This window comes from Protopterus annectens, chromosome 2.part0 (genome assembly GCF_019279795.1).
Source record: "Protopterus annectens isolate FY-2018-M chromosome 2.part0, PAN1.0, whole genome shotgun sequence".
NCBI classification, from domain to species: domain Eukaryota; kingdom Metazoa; phylum Chordata; order Ceratodontiformes; family Protopteridae; genus Protopterus; species Protopterus annectens.
The window spans coordinates 7337870-7361836 of NC_056728.1; the positions used below are offsets into that span (position 1 = coordinate 7337870).

Genomic DNA, 23967 nt, shown 5'->3' on the forward strand with positions numbered 1-23967 from the left:
ACCCCACTCCCCCATGTAGTGACTCTGGATGTGTCCAAGCAAGGCACGGAGCAGTTATGCAGTGTAAATGTCAGAGTATCACCCCATCCAAGGTAGACACAAGTACTACAGTGGCTTTTCATCTGTCCTTGATTTTGCAGAATGTTCTGGTTTCTGTCATATTTTTATACTGTTGATTTATGCTTATTATTATTTAGAAAATGCATGCTGTCTCAGTGCCCTGCTGCTCTGTGTTTAAGTAGCAACACTTTAATGACCATCAGATAAGCTTGTCTGAGATTATAAGATGTGAGTAAGCTTTAATAAGTATACTGTTAAAGAATTACCAACATTGAAAGCCTTTTTGTTGTTGCCATGTAGAGAATATTTACATAACTAGATAACGTACACGCCTTAGGCATTGAAATGCATATGACAAGTATTTGTAATAAAGGGCAGTATTACAGTATTTTCAGAAGCTCATTACATTTGTTGGAGACTTGCAGTCATCTTTGCTGGCTTCACCCTTAAACTAAACAGAATGCCAATCTATCATGTGTAGTCCATAACCTGTGCAGTAATCCTTTAAATAATTTATCTTAAGCTTGTTTCTTGTTTGCTGTTATTTTTTTACTTTGATCATGTTTTCCCCATGTAACAAGTAGATAGTTGATAGGCAGCAGGTCTTTTTTTTTTGGATAAGAAACATTTTTACAAGTGCGGGTATCACAGAGATTGCTACTTTCAGTATGTTACTTGGTACTTTTATAAAGCTGAATATAAATTATAATTAGAACTGCAGTGCAAGGAGAAGTGGCTTGAGCTGAGTGCTGTTTGTTTTTTTTTTCTATACTTTATTTTGACTGGCATTTCAGTAAGGTATTTAAAAATGTAATTTATTTTTTCATGCCTCACAACCTTTTTGTTTCTATCTAGATATTACGTAAACTGTCATGTAGCCAATGCACTGAAATATTTTTTTCTTCTACACTTCATTTTGCCTTGATTGCACTCTCATAATGACGGTTTGGCACCCAAAGAAGCGTATTTAATTAAAGTTCCAGTTGTTGTGGTTTTGAGCATAGCCCCGCCCATTCTGCTTGGCCACACCTCTCCCCATTGGCCACACCCACTCAACTGTCTCCTGCAGCCCCGCTTTGATTTGAAGTCACCAACCGCCACTGCAATATTGAAGTGTATTAACCCACCAGTTAGTTCACGCAGGAATGGGCGAGGCCTGTTTGATTGACAAGGCGGCGGGCAGAGTTTCAATATGTAAATACACCATGCTTGACATGGAATCCATGCACACAACGAACTCCATCCTCGTCGAAATTATAACTTTCTCCTTTTTCAGGGGGCAAGCCCCCCCCCTGCACTCCCCTTGTGAGGGGTGCTGCACCCCCCCACCCCCGCTGAACAAGTGTTGTGCAACAGTGCTGGTACTGCAAACAATTTCAGCCGTTAATAACAATATTGTTTAGAGAAACAGTTTTGTGGTGTGAACTCTGTGATGTACAACAGGCATTTTAGTTTTATGCCCCTAGTAAAAACATTTATTTTTTGTTAGTGAATGTCTACAATAAAACATTGTGTTGCTTTCGGCACAGATGCTGAATATTAATTACATTTCAGTGCATCGGTCAGGGTTTGCTACTGCGCATCTGGTGGGTTAATACATTTCAATATCACCGATTGTTCAGGTATTTCATAGAGGAAAAGGTAGAATGTTTCAAAAGGAGGCCCAGTAGCATTTCTAGGACATAAGTCTAGTTCAATGGAGGACCAATAAGCCTTCCAGGCTGGCTCAAATATAGCACTCCCTTAAAGGAGAGCTTAACAGACTGTAGGCATGCAAAGGGGGATCCACAGCCATACAAGCAGAAATGGCTGAGAGACAGAACTTCACTTCACATACATGTATGCCAGTCCTGAGCTGAACAGCTTTGACGGATCAAGGACAATGATGCCGAGATGGGTTCCTTATTCATTCTGTGGCACCAGATAGAAAACTTCTGTCACTTGGCCAGATAGGATTTCTTTGTAGTAGGCTTCCTGGCCCCCTTACTGATAATCAGTATATACTTAGTGAACTCATGCCTAAAAGGCAAAACAGCAAATTCATCCACACAGTGAGCTACGGAGTCTTCAGGCTGGGGGTGCACTATAGCCAATTTTTCCTGTATGAGGTTCGACTGCAAAGGCAGAGTGAGAAGTTTCACCCTGGATAACTGAATGAGGAGGGAAAGCCACTGCTTCTTGGGCCAAAAAGGTGCTATTAGGAGTAAGTTTGGCTCCTGGACCCTTACCTACTTAATCATCAGATGATCAGAAGGAATGCACACAGAAAAGAAAGCCATCCTTTTGAAGAAGGCACCCGTTGCCCTAGCATATTTGTGTAGGGGTGTGGAGTAGACTTTTTCAGCTGTTTATTTCTCAGAAAAGCAAATAGGTCTGCCTCTGGGACATCCCACCCATGAATTACTTGAAGGAAAACACCCTTGTGTAGCATCCACTCGGGGATCTGTAATTGGTCTGCTTAGTCCACCACAGAGTTCAGCTGGGATGGAGTGTAGATAACTCTTTCAATGACCCTAAGGCTAATTTGTCAGGAAGTCTTAGCTTGCATAAAGAATAAGATCAAGCCCACCCATGTTTTTAACATATCACATTATAGTAGTGCTGGTGGTTGTTACTTGCAAGATAATTTCCCCCCCCAGATAAATAACTGAAAGCTTTGAGGATCTAGATCAAGGGCAACATGTTTTTTTACATTTATATGCTTTCTTTGAGTTGGATTACACACTCCTTACACCTCGAGACTTTATGTATGGGCTCCCCATGCTAGGTCTTTAACATCTGTGGCTAGGGCCTAGTGTGGAGGGGATGACTGAAAGATACCCCCTGGTTCTGTCTAACCTGCTGGACCACCATTATAGTTCCTGCAGGATCAAGGCAGCAAAGCGATAATCTCTTTCAGTGACGCAGAGTATCACTTTAGAAACTTCTTAGGTACCACTGGTGCATCATCATCCGCATCCTTGCCAGTGCGACCATTAATGTGGTGGAGGCTGTGAAACCAGTGCCCTTAAGAGTTTTCTGGCTGTGACTGTACTACTTTGTTTCATGGCCTGAAAGTACCATGTAAGTGATTTCACTTTGTCTTGAGGGAGGAAGGCCTTCTTTTTGCAGGAATCCAGTGAGATAAAAGAAACACCACTCTTCTGGGAGGGGTGAGATTTGACCTAGGTTGCAGCACCATCTCCACTTCCTCCTGGGATATAGCCTGGATAAGGCAGCGATTCAGGTAGGAATAAATGTGAATGCCTTTGTTTCTAAAACAAGCAATGAATGGAACTAGCCACTCTGTAAATAACTAGGCTGCTTGACCCCAAAGTGGCACGTAGCTAAACTGACAATGCCCCCCCCCCACCACCATCACCTCTGAATCTGAGAAAATGTATGTGATCTCTGTGTGTTGGGGTATGGACATAAGCATCCTTAAAGTCCAAGAAACCATCAGAACCAGAGGAAATAGGAGTTGTAACAATACTTACAAAATCAACATTTTGACTTTTGGGATCTAGATGTAAGTGTTTAGCTTTAAGAAGCCCAACATGAGCCTCCTAGGGCCTTCTTTTGTGGGTACAAGAACAGTCTAGAATAGAACCCACTGTTTTGGTCCTGCCTTGGCACATATTCTATTTCACTTAGCTTTAGGAGTTTTTAAGATTGGTGGGGATGACTCACTTGGTCTCCTGGCACAAGGGGGATACCTGATGCTATTTGGTTTTGATAAGAAATGAAGTCTGTAACCCCAAGAGATTGCCTGCAGCACCTACCTGAATTTCTGATGCTTTCCCAATTCATTGCAGACTGGCTTATACTTCCTGTTATCTTGAGGGTGGAAAGTGGTGTGTGAAGACGGCTGGAGTGGGGGTTGGAAGCAGGAAATGGAAGAACTCCATAGAGTCTTGGCTGCTCACTTTGAAGTTCAAAATTCCGAGGCTCTCAGGCTTCCCCTTCTACTTTCTCTATTTCTTTTTGTATAAGAGTTCAGACTTTGATGCCATACTTAGGCATGGGGGGATGAAACTGCTGCTTGATTGCCTGCATGGTCTTCACCCTTTCCTCCATATTTCTGAATAACTCAACCATAGGGACCTAAATACAAGATCTTTTGTCATTAAGGAGCTGCAGTTTGACATTCTGTGGCAGGAGCTGTAGCCTCTGTCAAGCATACCTCCTAATTACAGACCCCATTGCATCCACCCTTAATGATGCATCTACAGCATCATAACCACGCTTCATACAATGCTCAGACACTTGACTAAAAGTGCAGATGAAATCTAGTAATTCCTCTAAAACTCTCAACATTGGAAGACTTGCTCTAAGAAAAAGATGCACGTGCTACATATTTGTTTTCCCATTTGAGGTCATCTTTCATTTTGCAAAAAACGTTTAAAATGAATTTTCCTCTGTGGGAGGAGCAGTGGTGTCATCAGTATAGTACAGTTGTGTACCTACCATAAATGTAGATGTTCGAGTGTATTCACTGTTGCAGTCATTACTCTTGGGTTATCCTGCTGGCAGGCTACCCACAATCGGCCTGAATTCCAAAGTTCTGGTCCGGCGTCGGTTGCTGTCACCTCTTCCCTGACGTCAGAGCACCAGGGGTATAAAAGATGCAGCCGACGCCATTTTCTTCAGTTTTTCTTGCCCCAGATGTCAGGTGCCCCGAAAAGGGAAGGTTAAATATATTATGCCAATAAACATACATGCAGTAAAGAAACATTTCCTTCATCTACAAGCAAATACACCACATAGGTTGTATAGAATAGAGAAGTACAGATAAACCCCAGCAAAAGAAAGGGGGACGGTGGGAGTGTAACCTGGACTGCAACAGTGAATACACTTGAACATCTACATTTATGGTAGGTACACAACTGTACTATGTTCATCGTGTTTCACTGTTGCAGTCGTTATTCTTGGGTTGAATCCCAAAGCTGAGAATGGGTGGCTGAGCTAAATAGGATTAGGAGAGGCTATGAGGCCCTGCAGCACTGCAGTGGCAAAGCCTGCTCTGGATTTAGAGTAAAGAGGTAAGTGGTAGTGCTTTGTAAAAGTGTGCACTGAACTCCAAGTTGCAGCTTCTAAGATGTCTTTGGTTGGTACTCCTCTGAGAAAGGCTGCTGAAGTGGCTGCTGCTCTGGTAGAATGAGGCCTAATGCCCTTAGGCACTGATTTGCCATGCTGAGAATAGCAGAAACTGATGCAATGGCCTATCCATTTAGAAATAGTCTGTTTTGAGATGGCCTTTCCTTGTGATCCCACAGCATATAACACTAAAAGTTGCTCAGTCTTTCTGAAAGCTTTAGTTCTACCCAAGTAGAAGCGTAGCTGTCTGTGTATGTCCAAAGAATGCAAATTTTCTCACCCTTGTTCTGTGGGTTTAGATAAAAGGTAGGCAAGTGAATGGTTTGGTTGAGGGCCACATTGGACACCACCTTAAGCATAAATGTAGAGTTTGTCCTCAGAGAAACCCTGTCTGGATGAAAAATGATAAAAGGTCCCACAGCCATGAGTGCTTGTAACTCCGAGACCCGTCTTGCAGAGGTTATTGCTAGGAGCAGAGCTGTTTTCCAGGATAAGAATTTTATATCAGCTGTTGAGGCTGGCTCAAAAGAAGGCAGTGTGATTTTTTCCCCCAAGACATAATTGAGGTCCCCTCCCGGAATTGGTGCTCTCCTTGGAGGCCTGATGTTTTTGGGCCCTCTGAGGTGCTGCCTTATTAAAGGATGAGAAAAAATAGGTGGTTCTGTATTGTAATGGGCTGAAATGGCAGAGGCATGAATTTTAATTGATGAAATGGAAAGGCCTTTGTTCAGCATCTCAGTTAGGTATTGTAAAATCGGAGGGATATTTGGTATATACGTGTCAATGCCTTGTTTCTGGTTCCAAGCACAGAATCTCTTCCATTTTTCTGCATAAGACTTTCTGGTACTGAGCCTCCTGACCTCCAAGATAACATCCATAACAGCTTTTGATAGAGGAGTGTTCTGAATGGCTACATTATCCGCCATGCTGCCAGATTTAAGGTCCTGAGTTGGCTGTGCAGGATCTGATTGTTTTGTTGGGTCAGCAAGTGAGAAGTTTGAGGCAATATCCATGCTGGACCTTGAGACAAGCTCTTTAGGATTGGGTACCAGTGCTGGCGTGGCCAGTCTGGTGCAATCAGTATCATTTTTGGCTTCTCTTGTCTGACCTTTAGGAGTACCCTGGGAAGGAGAGGCAGAGGAGGAAAAGCATATACTGTTAGATTTTTCCAGCTGAAGGATAGGGCGTCCACTCTCCATGCTTGTTTGTGATAAATCCTTGTGCAAAATCTCTGTAATTGGCAGCTGTGAGGGGAGGCATTATGTCTGGGCATCCCCATTTCCTTGTCATCATGCTGAAGACTTGTGGATCCAGTTTCCACTCATGGGGATCCATGAGGTTTCTGCTTAGTTCGTCTGCCAGAATATTTGTTTTTCCTGGCAGGAATTGTGCTTGCAGGTGAACTTGATAAGTCAATGCTGTGTCCCATAAGGTCATTGCTTGTCTGTAGAGGGGGTAGGAATGTGTGCCTCCCTGCTTGTTTATATACCACATGACCGTAGTACTGTCCGTCTTTATCAGTAGCTGTCCTGGATGAAGTAGATCCTTGAAAGCTGTCAGGGCATTCTGAACAGCCAGCATCTCTTTTTGATTGATGTGAAGATGCATTTGGCTTGCAGGCCATGTGCCCTGAATACATTTTCCTGCCATATGGGCCCCCCAGGCATAAACTGATGCATCTGTTGTCATTGTCCGTCTGGCTGTGGGTAAAGTGAATGGCAGACCCTTGTTGTGGTGACAGGCCTGTGCCCACCATCGAAACTCCTGTTGCAGGCAGGGAATGAAGGTAATTACTGTCTCCAGGTTGTGGCAATGCTGAGTCCAAACACTTTTTAGATACCATTGTAGTTCCCTCATATGCAGTCTGGCATATGGAAATAGTAGAATGCAGGATGCCATGAAGCCCAAGGCCTGCAGGATTTTCCTTGCAGATAACTGGGTCTCTGTTGCCAACTTTTTGAAGTAAGAAGTCAGTTGCCTTTGTTTGTCTGGCGTGAGATAAGCCATCTGGGCAGTTGTATTTAAGCTTGCACCCAGGAATATTATCTCTTGAGAGGGTACTAGTTTTGATTTCTTTTCGTATACTGTGTACCCTAGGCAAATTAATAATCTTTTTACAAACGCCAGATGCTTTAGAAGAATGTCTTTGTTCTCTGCTTGAATAAGGCAGTCGTCCAAGTAGAGATATATTTGAATTCCTCTTTGTCTGCGAAATGCAATTACTGGTGCCAAGCATTTTGAGAAGACCCTGGGTGCAGTAGATAAACCAAAGGGCAGTGCAGAGAATTGGTAGTGCATTGAGCCAGCTATGAATCTGAGGTATCTTCTGCAAGATTGTCTGATTGGGACATGCAGGTATGCCTCTTTTAGGTCCAAAGTCACGAGCCAAGCCATCTTGCCCAGCATGGGCAGTAGCTGCTGTAGAGTTAACATCTTGAATTTTGGAACCTCCAGAAACGTGTTTAGTATAGACAGGTCTAGTATTGGTCTCCAGGTTTTGTCCTTTCTGGGCACTAAGAAAAGTCTTGAGTAAAATCCTTGCCCCTGCTCTTGTTGTGGTACTTGCTGAATGGCCCTCATGTCCATGAGGGCTGTAATTTGCTTTTGTGCCTCTGCCCATTGATTGTGTGGCAGGTCTGGCATACCTTTTGCCCTTGGTAGGGTGTGAAAATGGAACCTGTAGCCCTGGGACACTATGTGCAAGACCCATTTGTCTTGGGTAATCATTTGCCAATTTGGTGAAAAAAAGTGCTAGTTTCCCCCCTAAGGGGGCTTCCAAAAGAAAAGAGCTTGGATCTGGCAAAGGAAAGTCATTGGGACTGTTTCCTGTAAGGTTGTGATTTGTCTTCTCCGCTTTTGGAGGTAAGAGCACCCCATTGTCTAGGCTTGTATGAGCCTTGGGACTGAGATCTGCCTCTGGGACGTCTGTATCTGCCTCTTTGTGGCCTGTCTGACACTGGAAAGGACCAAATGTTTTGAAGGCCAGTTCCTGCTAAATCTGGGTGGCTGCACCTGTAAGAAATCCTTAACTGTCTGCATGGATTTCGCTTTATCCTCCATTTTCTTCAACACCTCTTCTGCTTTAATACCAAACAAAGTATCATGCTGTAATGGAGCATCTAATAATTTTGCTTTAACATGATCAGGCAGATTCTGTTCCTTTAACCAAGCATGCCTTCTAATAACAGAACCTGTTACAGCGGCCCTGCAAGAGGCCTCCAAGTGAATCATAACCACATTGCAAAGTATGCTTTCCCACTTGTTCAGCTGCATGCAATAAATCCTGCATTTCCTTGTTCTCTGAACATTCAGAATTTGTCAACATTTTCTGTTTAAGCAGTGACATTAAGTATTGCTGATATTTAAGCATATGAAACTGACAATTTAAAGCCCTTACAGCCAAGGTAGCAGAAGTGTAAACTTTTTTCCCCATCTGTCCAGTGCCCTAGAATCCCTATCAGAGGGGACAGGGTTTTTTGCAGTGGAAGCTTTGACCCCTTTGGGACCCTGAGATATAGTTTCTGGGTCAGCAGCGGGGTTTTTATATAGGAATTTATGAGAATCTGGGACCCTGTAGTATCTGTCTGGCTTAGCAGGTGCAGGGGGTAAAGAGTCAGGAGACAGGCCGGACTCTGAAAATACATCACCTACAATGTCTAGAACATGTGGAATAGCAAGGGGTCTGTGCTGAGGAAGTAGCAGAAAGTCTCTGAGCCTTTTCTTAGATTCTGAGTAATTTTGGCTCTCCCAGTGGAAATGCTCCCTCATGGTATGCAGGGTTTCCCCAAAAGAATAATCTTCAGGAGGAGAGGCTGAAGGAATGGATTCCAAAGCATCAGAATCCTCACAGGGAAGAATAGAATAATCCTGTTCAGAAGAGGAATCAGAGGAAATAGTAACCTGATCAGAAGAATCATATTCTGTCTCTTGCCTAGGCCTCTTATCAGGAGGGGGATGGGAACCCCTGATCAAAGTAATTAGGTCTTCAGCCATTTTAAGCATCTGTTTTTTAGGCATGGAAGTCTGAGTAGGAGAATGCTGTACTTGATTCTTTGTCTTTAGAGCTACTTTGGTCTTTGTCTTTGAAGCTGAAGATGGTTTAACATATAACTGTGTAGGTTTGAAGAAACCCTCAGAAGCCGATGCCTGCTCAGCGGCTCCAGACCCATCTGAGGGAATGATTTCCGAGTGTCCAATACCTTGAGTATCCAAAGGCCCAGTCGGCTCCACGTGGGAGTCGGATGCGGCCTGTGGCTCTGAGGTAGCGGGTGCCAGGGGCTGCGAAAGCGCCTCACTGAGAACCGGCGACTGGCCTAACGGAGGCCTCGTCGTCGGTTTTGGACCTTGGATGCCTATCCTTTTCCTTGCGTTTTTTTGTAAACTCCGGTCGTTGGCTGTTCCGATGGCATTATATAATTAAACCTTCGGCCAAAGTAATGAAATGCAAAATCGAACCGACGCTTGATAGTGCGTTGGTTAAATCTAGCAAAAAACTGACAGCTAGCAACGTCGGGGTCAGGGCCTAGGCAAGGCATATAGTAAGAGTGAAAATCCTTATGAGGTATTTGCTTCCCACAAGAAATACAATTGTTAACTTTTTCTGACATCGGTCTGGAGCAAGAAAAAAGTTTCCCCAACGGGGTACATAGCTTTAATGAAGACTTCGGTTCTGAAATTCGGATTTGAAAATCTCCAGAGTCGGCCGACCGGCACTTGCGAACTGCTTTTGCTTCGGGCACCGCGCGGCAAGAAAGACTGAAGAAAATGGCATTGGCTGCATCTTTTATACCCCTGGCGCTCTGATGTCAGGGAAGAGGCGACAGCAACCGACGCCGGACCAGGACTTTGGAATTCGGGCCGACTGCGGGTAGCCTGCCAGTAGGATAACCCAAGAGTAATGACTGCAACAGTGAAACACGATGAACATCTTCAGCATACTCTACATGAGACTCATAATCCATTTCTTTCTCCTTATTCTATGAGGAGTAAATAATCTCTCTGTGAAAGGGGGGTCCCTTTTCTGTTAGCAGAAGGGTTTCCAGACACTGAAGGCTCATCTGTACTTAGCTGCATATTCTGCAGGACATGCAGGAACTTTTCAAGTCAAGGAAATTAGTTCTTTGAGAATAAAACTGGTTGGAAGTAAGAACTGAGGGCCAACCAATTACCTCAACCTAAGCAACTACAGTGAGCTTAATGGGGCAGACGTCCCAGGCTTGTACTCTTGGCAATGAAAGACTGGGGATGGGAGTCCCAGACCTCCACCAGAGATGTCCTCTAAGTAAAATCACGGGCTGACTATCCTTTTCATTGTAAATAATGAACCAGCCTTTGACAATGGACATCTGTCTAGTCCTAACTTCATAAGGGGCTTCAGCTTGGTGGAATGTTCTTTCGTCTGCAGGCATTGCGGCCTCCAAAAATATTTCACCAGAAGCCTTGGGTAACTAGGATGTATACTGTGGCATGCAAAAGCATTTCACAAGGACCCATACCCTTCAGCCAAGCAGGGAAAAAGAATGCCTTGGTCACATCACCCAAGTCTTTGACCACCCCTTCCTTAAATCACTTCTTCATATGCATTTTCAGGAGGACATCTGAAATTGAGGACAAACCTGAAGACTTCAAGATGTTATACCTTAAGGTCTCCAGCATCTTTCTGCTCTAGAGGACCCAGTTCTCATGGCTCCCCTACCTGTACCCAGTCACCCAATGCTCCATGGTGCGACAGACAGAATCTCTAGGCTACACAAGAGCCATACAGACAACTTTACTTTACCAGGTCAAGTTGAATAGCCCATCTATTCCCTCTGCAGAGACAGTTAGGTGGTACGTCTAAAGGAGTGGCCTACCCTTCCCTCCCACTAGGTGGCTCTCTAAACTACAAAAGATACCTGAATATGAAGACAGACAGAGATGTGCACATTTCCAAGTGCACAGCCGTGCAAGCTAGCCTGGCTGCTTATGTTGGTAATCATTCTCCGTTAGGTGTGGACAATGCAAGCGGCCTAAACCACCAGCTATCAGCTGCTCAAACACATTCTCCCCTGTCCAAACCCTCAAGCTCCCACATAGCTACTCAAACATGAATCACATGGCTCCTGTATAAACAGATTTAGTGCTCGCTTCTCCTGAGTATTTTGAGGAATAAACCCCCACCACAAATACTACAGTTTTTAAAATCACATTTCAGTATTATGCATAATAAACAAAGCTGTGGTGATCTTTACGTGAATTTGCTTACCCCATATACACCTCCCATCATACTACAAAACAATTTAAATGTTTCCATGCACAATACTCTTTAGTCATGCACTTTTGTTCACTCATTATCTGTCTTATGACAAACAATGTGTTTCTTTTCATTTAAGTAGCTTGTTTAACAGAATTACTAAGTAGTTTCAGCTCACAGCCAGAACCAGTTCAAAATTACCTTTTTTAGAACTCGAAATACAGAGGGCTTTTCTGTAGTCTTTAATTTTCCAGCTCCAATTTCAGCATTATCTACGCTGATAAAGGCTAGCTTGGTATTATCTTGACCTCCATTCTTTTCTACGGAAAAAGCACAAAACGTAGTTTTACTAATTTACATTTAGTATACAACCTGAAACACTGAACCACCAACCACAAGTCTGCTACAGAGATCCTGCATAGATACCACAACTGTGACAGCTGATAAGCACTGTAGCAACTGTCTCATGTTTACTGACAATCACCCAGTATTTAAACAAACTGACACAGTTTGTAGTTGTATAATGTTATTGAAGAAAAAGCTCTCACATGAAGCTGATACAAAGAAGCAGGTTGTTAGTACCACACAACACCACACTAAATTTGTCACATGAAGCTCAGACCAATCACAAACTTTCATATGCCAAGGATCTTAAAGTAACTTACCTAAACGTAACCTAAGAAACAAGTAACCTCAGCAACCTCACAAACATACAACATAGGCAGCGCCTACCATAAAACATACATCTAAGAGTCACACAGTGAGTCAGTTCAAAAGCCCATAAGGCAAAACTCGCAGTCCAGTAATCTGGTCATAGGTGACTCCACAGTGAGACACAACGATGCACTACTCACAAGGCTGTTCAAGGAGAGGGTCACGGTCATATGCCTGTAAGGTGCAAGGATTAAGCACATCACATATGCATTCAAGTCTCTGCACCACAAGCAAACATATAACACATTCATAGTGCAAGTCAGTATAAATAATTTGAGACGTACCGCCCTACCATATGAAGGAGTTTTCAGAATACGAGTCTGAGACATGTATCAACCTAGCATTCAGCAGCAATCTGCCATCATCAGGAATGATGCTGTAATACAAACAAAAGACTACTGACTTCAACATTTGGCTGAGCTTCTAGTGTCCGACAATATGGTAGACGGTCCTAACTGGTTTGCCAGGGATGGTCCCTACCTATTGCCTTAAGGCTTTCATATACTGACTAAATCCCTGTTCACCCTATAGTGTTTTTTTAGGTACTTCCATTTGCTAGGCCAACATAAAAAAACAGAATTGGAATAGCATAAAGGTACTGCAGCGCAACACTAGGAACATGAACAAAAAAAATCCACTCCCTACAAGCACTCCTTACCCTGGGAAATGTCAATTTATACATTGTTATGGACAGGTTCAAGACCAATGAGAGCACTCCCTCAGTGCTAGGTTTCAATGCATACCACACATTCAGACACATTGCAGTGGATGAAGGCACTAAAGGTGGTAGGGTCTCCTTTTTCTTTAATTCACATCCAAACTTATTTATTAAGATAATGACCTGGAACTCCTCCATGTTCAACTTAATACTATATTAACAAAATCCATTATCATATCATAGCTAACTATAGGATCCTCCCCATGCCTCCTTTTGCCATACCTTCTACTTAATTAGTTTGGAGTCCCTTTGCATTAAGCCAAACACCATTTTCCTAGAAGACTACAACTACTCCTCCTTTAACTGGGGGACATATAAAGCCTCAAACATGTATGCCCATAAATTTCTGGACTTCATCAATACAAACTCTCTGGATTAATTAGTTTGCACCCCATACTAGGAACAATAAAATTCTGGACTTCGTCCTTACCCACATGGAACAGCTTTGCTCCCTTACCAATTGACATGTCCTCCTGGAAAAAACTGGACCACAAATCAGTCACATTCACCATAAGACTGAAGCCAGAAGCATCTTCTAAGACATCAGTATTCAGAGATTAAGCTAAGGCTAATCTACTAAAACTGAGTAATGACCTGACTAAATTCAAAAACCCTTTTCAATCTGATGACTCCACTGCTTATGCAGAATCCTATACCTTCAAATTCTACGCACATGTAAACAGCTGCAGAGATTCATCTGTTCCCCTCTGAATACAACACCAAATTTAAAAATAACAAGTCAGAGCCCATAGCAGGCTCTATAATAAAAGAAAAAACTCACTACTCTCAAAAATAAATTTAATTCTCGAGATGCTAAAATGATCTTCCAAAACTTCACACCCTGATCAAATCAACGAAAGCCAGATGTGAAGTAAAAATAGTCATGCAGATGAAGGATAACCACAAAGCCAGCTTTGATCTTACCCAGATGGCATAGCTAATCTACTGGCAGACAAATTTATATCAAACTTCACCCTATCACCCCTCCTATATTCCCAGATCGCATACCTGCATCTATATCTGCCCCTCAAAGAAGAACAAGACCTCAAGGCACTATCCTAGGCCAAAAATATTACTTCTATGGGAACAGATAACATATTGGGATGCCTAATGTTCAGTTTGAAACAGGACTTTCGTCAAGATCCCTTACAGATGCAATTCAATATCAGCCCCTAAACAGGCTTCATGCTGGATGAATGGAGGACAGCAGCAGGCATTCCCATGCACAAAGGTGGGGCATCAATGGACCCAGGTAATTACAGAACCACAAGCCTGGCCATCCTCATACGTAAGGCTACAGATAGGATTACTATACAATTAATAAATAAGGACATACGGAACCTACAGACTCTTGACCCAAGCCTCCTTGGATTTAAGTGCAGATCCTGCTTACTTAACTAAGTTGACATTTTCGAGAAAGTTACTGAAGTAATGGATTAGAGCAAATCAGTACATACCACATAACAAGACTTCAGTTTTTAGATAGATAAGAAAGGGTTTATGTGTATTTATATGTGCATATATATGCTTTTAAGTATGTATTTAGTGTGTTATTTAACATGATGTGCACATATTTGTATATATATTTATATCTTATACTTTTTAATTCAGTTTTGATTTTGTATATATATGAATTGTTTAATTGATTTATTGCATTTTCATTGGCTGATGCCCATTTAAATTAATTGAATGTTAAAATGATTTTAAATGTCTGAAGAAGTGACAATGGTAGCCGTGAAAACGCCTACCCAATAAACATTTATTTATGCTTCTATTTTGCCTTGGTTTGCTCTACCAGTACTTTTGGATTTACATTATTGCTGTTTTTGTGGTGCTACTAACTGGTGGTGCATCCTCTGGTGGGACTTTGTTGTTTTTCTTTTCTACTTATTTTTTTTTGAAACCAGAGGTTACCATGGCTGAAGGAACTGACAATATTATTGAACTACCGTATACACCTGAAGGGGAAAGACGGGAGTCTGACTGCAACTGCTAGGCTTTCTCAGCTCCTGAATACCAACATGAATCCTCTACAGGCTACAAAGCTTTTAATTATGCAAAACCAGAGCGTGGTAATGTTTTTGATATAACATCTATGCGTAAAGATTTATTCCAACTTGAGAACTGCCTCTACAAATTAAAACATCTCCAGCTTCAACTTTACCACTTCGAGGCTTGCCTTGCTCTCCGTGTGGTACATAGGGGCTTAAGAATTTTAAAAATGCCTACTTATGGCGAAATGCATAGAGAACTCTTGATTAGATGGCAAAAGCTTAACCTAGAGTTAAGCTATAATTACATGAGATTACTCAATGACTTTTTTAAGCCGGAAGAGAGACCAGTACAGCTTGTTTCAACTATGCGTAATGAGCTATATGAGAAATAGTCTTCTGATTTACTTGACACTAAATTATGCTATATCCTTGACTCAGTTTTAGCATTTGAACGTAAGCTTCTATTACAGAAGCAAAGGAAACTAGATACGGATTCAGCTGATTTTGCTACAGGACATGTATTTGCTTGGCCGAAACCAGCTGCCAAACAGCAAGTAAACAACGGGAAACCCAGAAAGGCTGTGTGTGCGTTAACCATCATCAATGAGGCAAACGAGCGAACAGCGGCAGTTGAAACTTCTGCTGCACAAGCCTCTTCAGAGACTTCCGTTACTACAACAGTGCAGAATGCTTTGAAAACGAATAGTGGGGCCAGAAATAAAGCTACCTTAACCAATGCAACTACGAGCTGGTCCAGTTTCAATTTCAACACTATTTTGAGTCATGAATCGCAACATGAAACCACAGTCCTGAAGAGGAGTGTTTTTTTCTTTTCCATTTCCAATCAATTCACCTGCCAACAGACATTCAAACAGCAGAGGGAGGCCCAAGAGAAAAACTGAGCATGGATGCAACAGAGAATCATACACTGAAGAAAATGTGTCAGAAGTCAACAACTCCCTAATATGGAATATCTCTTCTCATACTTTAACTGCTGAAGAGATTTCTTTGTTGAATAAATGTATGAGTTTTATACCAACAGTTGACTGACATTACAGACTGTATGATAGATTTGAAGCTTTTTACACGCAATGTTATGCTGAAAGTTCATTTCAAACCAAGTTAATGAGCAGTCATATAGACACATAATGACTTTTAGAAAACCCAGTTCCTTCATACCTATTAATGCTGCTGTAGAAGTTTTTGAAAGAAAATGTGAAGATGATATTTCTCTATTTACTCATAGGAATATGGGAAAGGTTAGTTTTAACTTAAATACCAATGAACAACATGCTTTGAAAAAGTTTGTCTCATAATAGTTCCAATGTCATCAAACCTGCAGACAAAGGAGGCCATGTGGTAGTAATGGACAGAGTTTTTTACGGCAATCAAATGTTATGTTTGCTTAGTGATACCAATACTTACACTTCAATTACTTTTTCTTATGTGCATAGTATTATTCAGAGAGTTAATAATACACTATATGACTGCTTACTTGGGCGTAATATCACCATGGAACAGTATAAGTATTTTAAGTGTGAGAAACCTGTCATTCCTATTCTGCAAGGGTTACCTAAAGTTCATAAGGATGCCTATAAGCCACCATTCAGGCCTATAGTGTCCGGTAGAGGATGGTATACAGAAAATATTTCCATCTTTGTTGAAAAACATCTAAGAAGTGTACTTAGTACCAATCAGTATGTACTGAATGACAAAAAGTTTTCTGAATGACTTGTATGCTTTTGTGGGACAAAAAACTGTGACACATATATCCTTGTGACTTTAGATGTACAATCTTTATTTACATGTATACCCAATTATATTGGCATTGATTCGTTAACAGAATATTTATGCAACAATAGCAGCGTTAGTGGAGCCTCCATTTAATTGATATGTTTATTTATGGAGGTTATCCTGGAGAACAACATTTTCATCTTTAATGGGTCGGTGTATTGGCAACAGAAAGGCGTAGCTATGGGCACATCTAGTGCCAATAGCTACGCCAATATTGTCATGGCACATTGGGAGGACAACTTTGTCCTTAAAAATTTTAAAGAAGTTATTTTTTACCGGAGATGTGTAGATGATCTCTTTTTGCTGTGGGATGGAGACGAACACTCACTCCTAAAATTCCATGAGTATTTAGATTTAACTACCCCCTTTTTAAAATTTACTTTAAACTACTCTACAGAATCTATAAAATTTTCAGACGTAACAGACTTTAGAGCAGAGAATCATTATTTCTCTACTAAAACCTATAGAAAAAGTTGTTACAGAAATAATTACCTCCATAGAAAGAGTATGCACCCCCCACACATTCATCACAATATAGTTAGGAGTCAGGGACTATGAGCCTCCAGACTTAATGTTAGTGATCTGGATTTTACTAGAGAAACCAATGCTCTACAGACTAGGTTTCAGGAGAGAGGTTATAGTACGTATGAAGTTGGCGCGGCTTTACACAATGTAATAAGCTTGCGTGGGAAGGAGGGTAAACCTTACTGTTCTGAAGGTCCATGGAACAGACAAACAATAAAGAAGAAAAAAGAAAATTATTTGAGGGTTCTAGTTACTCATTCTAGCAACATAAGGCAGACAGAGAATGCCATAAAGAATAACTGGCAGATATTGACTACAGATAAAGATGTCACCTCTGTTGTAGGGAATAAACCTAGGTTTGTGTATAGAAATAAGAAAAATTTAAAGAGAATGTTATGTCATCCTAATATCTCTGTTGGAAACGCTGAGTTGAATACCCTCCATGGCACTTTTCCATGCCTTAAATGCAATTGGTGTAAATTTGTAGATACTTCCAATGAGTTCCTGCATCCAGATACTGGAAAACGTTTGAAGTTTCATGTTAGAGCTAACTGTGGTACCATGCATATAGTTTATTTAGCTGTATGGCAAGCCTGCTACAGTTTTTACATTGGTTAGACTGACCGCAGACTTTGTGAAAGAATTAGGGAGCATATTTATAGTATCAATAATTCAATATGCACTAACTCCCTGGCCAAACATGACAATACATATAGTATTGAACATAATTTCAAGTTTATAGTCCTTGAAGTAATATATGATGATGTTCGGGGTGGGGGCGAGACATTGAGAACAACAGAAACTTTAGAATTCAAATCTATAATAAGGATGAGGGGTAATAAAGGTAAAGGCTTAAATGAAAAAATAGGTATAAAACCAGTTTTTAAAAATAGAGTTTTTAGATAGATAAGGAATGGTTTATGTGTATTTATATGTGTGTATATATGCTTTTAAGTATGTATTTAGTGTGTTATTTAACATGATGTGCGCACACACACACACACACACACACACACACATATATATATATATATATATATATACACACACGTGTATATATTATACTTTTTAATTCAGTTTTGATTTTGTATATATATATTAATTAATTGATTTATTGCATTTTCATTGGCTGATGCCCATTTAAATTAAATGAATGTTAACATGATTTTAAATGTCTGAAATGGCAATGGTAGCCGTGAAAGCGTTTACACAATAAACGTTTATTTATGCTTCTATTTTGCCTTGGTTTGCTCTACCAGTACTTTTGGATTTACATTATTGCTGCTGTTTTTGTGGTGGTACATTTGTTCCTCTGGTGGGACTTTGTTTTTTTTTCCCTTCTCCCAGTTAAATGTAAATCCCCATGTAACTCACTGAATAGCAAACTGGACCACAAATACAACCTAGGAAATTAAGGCAGTCAGCTCAACCTCCTCCAAAATACCTGTCACTAGCAGTGTACCCCAGGATTCAGTCCTTGGGCCACTCTTTTTTTGGAATTTACTTCTTGGAGGTCAAAACAAATGTTAAGGATTTATGACTGACCAAGTTTCCAGATCACTGCAAACCTGGTACCATCATAAACTCTCCAGAAGACACCAAGATCCCTCAAAAGGGCTTTCCCAAACAAATAGCTGGTATCAGAAGCATGTCATGCATCTGGCCATCTGTATTGGGATGTTGGTATAGGGAATATTGAATTTAATCAAGGTACTTCATTCACTGTCATTCTGGATACAAACAAATGTGACTCTTACTAAAAGAAACAACAAACAACTTTGCAGAGCAGACATACTTTTTACTGTTATCGAAAAAGTTAACACAGACCTTTTACTCAGCATAGTTAAGTCGTTGAGCTGTAAAGTGTACAGTACTAGGTCATTTATCAGCAAACTAACTTAAAGACCACAAGACACACCTCCAAGGCTGAATGCTTGCATAAATTAACATTTCAACAAGAGAAGGTAGCTACAGCTCAAAGGGTCCATTAAGTCTCATTGATTCATCTCAGCTTGCATCACAAATGCTTGGTAAAACAAAATCTGTACTGTACAAAACTGAGTAGACACAAACTCAGAACACATGCACATGGACTTCAAATTGTGATAGTATGAGTAAATGCAAGAAAAATAAATATTTTGCAGGGGAATAAGCCCCAGTGCATCTCCAAGTGAAGGGATCTCCCCATACCTTCCTTACTTTATTACGTTCACTTCGAATTCACTGCACGTCAAAGAAACAGGAATCATTTATAGGAGGCATAAAAACCTGTTTTGGTCTTTCTCTAGAAGGCTTTGAGATTAAAGCACACACCATCCAGGCACTTCCATACAATATTATCTTTCATGCATGTGCCTCCAGCAAAAGTGATAAGAGCACCTAACAACATGCACAGTTATGTTTAAAAAACATAAATGCATGCTTATTCCGGCTCAGAAATACCACAGAAACCACAAATAATTTTCAAAAAATTCCTTCACAAATATAGCACCAAATGCTATAAAAAACATGTCACTCCATGTATAAACCCATTTCCTGAGCGAGCTTCACCTCTTGCTATTAGAAAGAGCACCTCACAGGGGGCAATCCTAATGCTGGTGTTTATTCTAACTGTGTAGGAGAAAGGGTTTTACAATTAAACAGACTTTTCAGTTGCCCTTTGATTCAAAAATTGATTTATACAATTATAAAAAACACCATGTCTGAAATGGAAAACAGAAAAAAGCACATTTTAATAGTAATTAAAAACTAACAAAATAAAAGACCCCACAAACATACTGGCAGATAGGCAAGAAGAGTTATCTTAAAAACAGTTCTAAGAAATCTCAGCTGAGAATTCCCAGGCAACAATGTGACAAACAGGATGACATCAGAAGCCAAATTTCATACAATCTTCTGCCTTCCTGGCAGTGCAGCACAGACCACAGAGGTAACTATTGTGCAAATAACAGTGACAAACCCAGGAGTTGAGATATGGCAGTTGCTGGGAAATTACTGTGCCTTTGGAGGTAGAAATGTTTCAGTGAAGCATTCTGCTGATGTTCTTATGTACCTGACCGAGGATTTCATTAATGCTGACAGCCTCAACCTAAATAAAATGGATAAAAGATATAGAGGCAGAAATGAGGAAAGAAAAACTGATGTCAAAAACTTTCTGGCCCAGCTATAAGGGAATACCCCTATACTATCTAGAAAATTTAGGTAAATAAGAAATATCTGAAAAATACAGTTGCAACAAGAAAACAGAAGTATAACTTGATATCACAGGTGGGAAGCTCATTGAAAATCACTCCATGGATGCAAATCCAGATCAAGAGTCTTCTGGATAAGAGGGTCTCATGCACTAAGAGTGTGATAACTTTAAAGGTCCTCTATGGTCAGCTACCGGAAGAAATGTATTATTTGTGTTTTGTGCAGCAGTATGTTGTCTCACCCCCTCTGGCCTGCACCTACATCCTTGCTTCTCAAACAGAAGATGTATACTCCCCAAAAATACCCAGCTGTGACTTCAGATTGAAAAAGCAGGCCTAGACAAAACATTGAATTCTAAATCTTGACGTTTATCTTAACTTTGCAGCATATATTACAGGCAGAAAGTATGCAACATGCCCAGAACAAGCAAGAGGATTCACCTTCAGATTCTTCTTCAATGGGATTATAATACTTACACCAGCTTGATGTTCTTTATCCTCTTGAGATGGATGGTCCAATTCCTCAATGATAACTCGAGGATGGGATTAACACAATGAGTGAACATTTACTTGTCCCAAATAAGCATTTAAAACCTCTTGGGAGAGGAGCTTGAATGCTTAGGCAAATACAAAGAAAATCAGTATTACTTGTTGGAACACCACAAGCTCTCTGCAGTTGATGAGAATTATAGGTTCATAGGTTCATACTAGGCTATCTGCCCTAGGGCATTTATAAGCCTAGTCAGAGTGTGTTTGGCTTTCGCCACCCCTTGGAATGAGTATACTGTGCCCATTTTAAGGTTTAGTTTACTGTACCTCTGTCTAGCAGTGACACAGAAGTGACCCCCGGGGTAAACCTATGATCTGATAAAAAGAATTCGAACCTACGACAAGTAACCAAAAAACGGACTTCGTTCCAACAAGTTTTAAGACTTTATTACACCAACATCCACCAGATTGAGCGCTTTCATCTGCCCTGAGCAGATTTCATCAGAATACTTAATAATCAGTGCCAAACATTTTTATACTGTTCTTAAATTACATAATTATTCAATAAAAGTTAATTAATTGAAAATCATACAATTAGTCTCTAAAATTACCTAAAACATTTAACCCTTTGGTAACTTCCTATACTTCTTTCTAAGGTTAATGTTGAAGTGCTACAATGCATATTAATACATAGATATTCTAACAGTATTGAAACAATTATGTACCTTATGCAATGTGTTTTTAATATAAATAAAAATGACAATAAAATTAAAATTAAAAATTAAAAAAGACATGACCATAGTCAAAATTCAATAAAACACAATACACAATAAAATAGTCAACCCAAATGGTGTTCCTTGTTTTGTTAACCTGGTTCATGTTTTTAAACAAATGTGCTCATGTTGATTTATGCTAAAAATTACTAATAAAAAATAACTAAATATTTATTTATATAAATCTATGAGGGTTTAAAATTCAATTATATTATAAATAATATTGTCTAAACCTATGATCTCCCATCCACTTGTCAAGATTTCTCTTGAAGAGAGTCAGTGAGGGGCTCTGCCTAACATGGACTGGGATTTTATTCCAGAGTGAAGGGAACCTCTGGGTTATGTATCCGTCCCTCCAGCATGTCCTATTTATTTCTGTGCTGAGGTTCAAATCTCTCGCTCGCGTAGCTCTGGTGCATTTGGATTTTCTGAGGTGGAGCATGTCCATTAATTCCGGGTTGGACATGGCCTTGTACGCCAGGCATAGATCGCCTCTGAGTAGGCGGTATGCTACTGAGTAGAGCTGGAGTTTCTTTAGCCGGGCAGCATATGGCATATGTTTGAGTCCTTGATCCTCTTGGTGAGGTACTTTTGGGGTCTTTCCAATTGCTGCAGGTGTCGGGTAAGGTACATCCCAAATGGGGCACTGTACTCAATTATGGGCCTGATGAGGGAAGAGTAAAGGGGCACAATGACCTCTCCCGATCTAGATGTGAATTCCTTCATGATAAGGTGGGCAATATAGAAGGTCTTGTTATGCATGGAGAATTATAAAAGGGAAATGATTCATTATTTCTGTCAGGCTCATTCTGCAAAATCTGCCAGGCTTTTGAGTCTGTGGCTGACACACTGGAAAAAAGAAAATAAGAACAAACCCACAATGTGTCAGCAGGAAACACTCCTGTGGTGGGATTAGACATGCAGTGTTTTTCACTAGCAGGTGTCATGAGGGGCTAGTGGTGAGGATTTAGCTGGCACTGGCTGTGAAACAAAACCGATGTAACCTGAATCAGACCCAGCACGTGTACATACACTACCTGCACGTGTACATACACTACCTGCACTAATAGGTATTAGCTGTTGCAATGTGCTCCACCCAATGCACTCAGTCATCTTTACCAAGCAATAAAAACAAGAAGTTATGTACTCACCATAACGTTCGATGTATGTAGTCCATGTCGCCTCACATTCTTATCCGTGGGTTCGGAGCCGAATGTCGGCTCCGACTCGGCCAACTTTTCTAGCTCAAAGTCTTTCTATCGGCTGGGCTAAGATGGTATCCCATGCTGCACTGCTCTCTATCCCCAGATCTAGTTTGCTGCAAGCCCCAGCACTCATTCTCCATGCATAACAACACCTAAGGAAAGGAAGAACAAACCAACAATGAAGGAAGCTCTGAAACCAGACCTAACCTCCAGATCCTCCAGGACGGGGGGAAGGTGTGTGTGTGTGTGTGTGTGTGTGTGTGTGTGTGTGTGTGTGTGTGTGGGGGGGGGGGTAAGTAAGAATGTGAGGCAAGATGGACTACATACATCGAACATTATGGTGAGTACATAACTTCTTGATGTTATGTAGTCCGATCTCGCCTACATTCATACCCGTGGGACAGCGTCCCTAGCACCTAAATCCTGGGAGGCTCAGTGGAAAATACTCCTGAGCACTGTGGAACCAAAGAAGACCTGCCCCTAGATACCATATCCAACTTATAATGAGTAAGAAAGTTGTGAGGAGATGCCCAAGTAGCCGCAGCACAAATATCATCCATAGACAATATGGCCTGATAGGCTGTAGATGTAGATAGAGACCGAGCTGAGTGAGCCTTCACCCGGAACGGTAAATCTTTACCCCCTGAGGAATAAATGAAAGAAATACAACTGGAGATCCACCTGGACAGTGTGACTTTGGAGACAGGAGACCCAATTCTGTTTTCCGAAAAGGAAACAAACAACTGATCAGATTTTCTGAGGTTTTTCGTTCTGTGCAGATAAAAATGTAATTGTCTGTGTACATCCAATTGATGAAATTTGAATTCTGCCTTGTTTGAGAACTGGGGAAAAAACACTGGCAACTCAATAGATTGATTAAGGTTACTGAATGACGCCACTTTGGGAAGAAAGGAGGGGTTCGGTCTGAGAGAAACCCTGTCTTTATGAAAAATCAAATAAGGGGGTTTGATTGATAAAGCTTGAAGCTCCGAAACGAGCCTGGCTGATGTGATGGCTACTAAAAAGACAGTCTTCCAAGTTAAGAATTTTAAATCACAAGTGGCTGTAGGCTCAAAGGGGGACGAAGTAAGAGCCTGTAGAACAAAGTTTAAATCCGAAGGCATGACAGGTTCTGATACCGGAGGGCGAAGTAACAGAGTGCCCTTCAAAAAAGCCTTACAGAGTCTATGTGCCAT

At 40.9% G+C, this 23967-nt stretch overlaps 1 protein-coding gene across 2 annotated transcripts in view; it reads right to left on the reverse strand.

The window, feature by feature from the left end:
* SLC29A2 (solute carrier family 29 member 2) overlaps window positions 1-23967 on the reverse strand; it is a 459931-nt gene that overhangs the window by 197275 nt on the left and 238689 nt on the right. For both annotated transcript variants that reach the window (XM_044060481.1, XM_044060479.1), the window contains exon 9: window positions 11570-11688. In XM_044060481.1, coding sequence (XP_043916416.1) covers window positions 11570-11688 — 119 coding nt within the window. The remainder of the gene's footprint in view (window positions 1-11569; window positions 11689-23967) is intronic.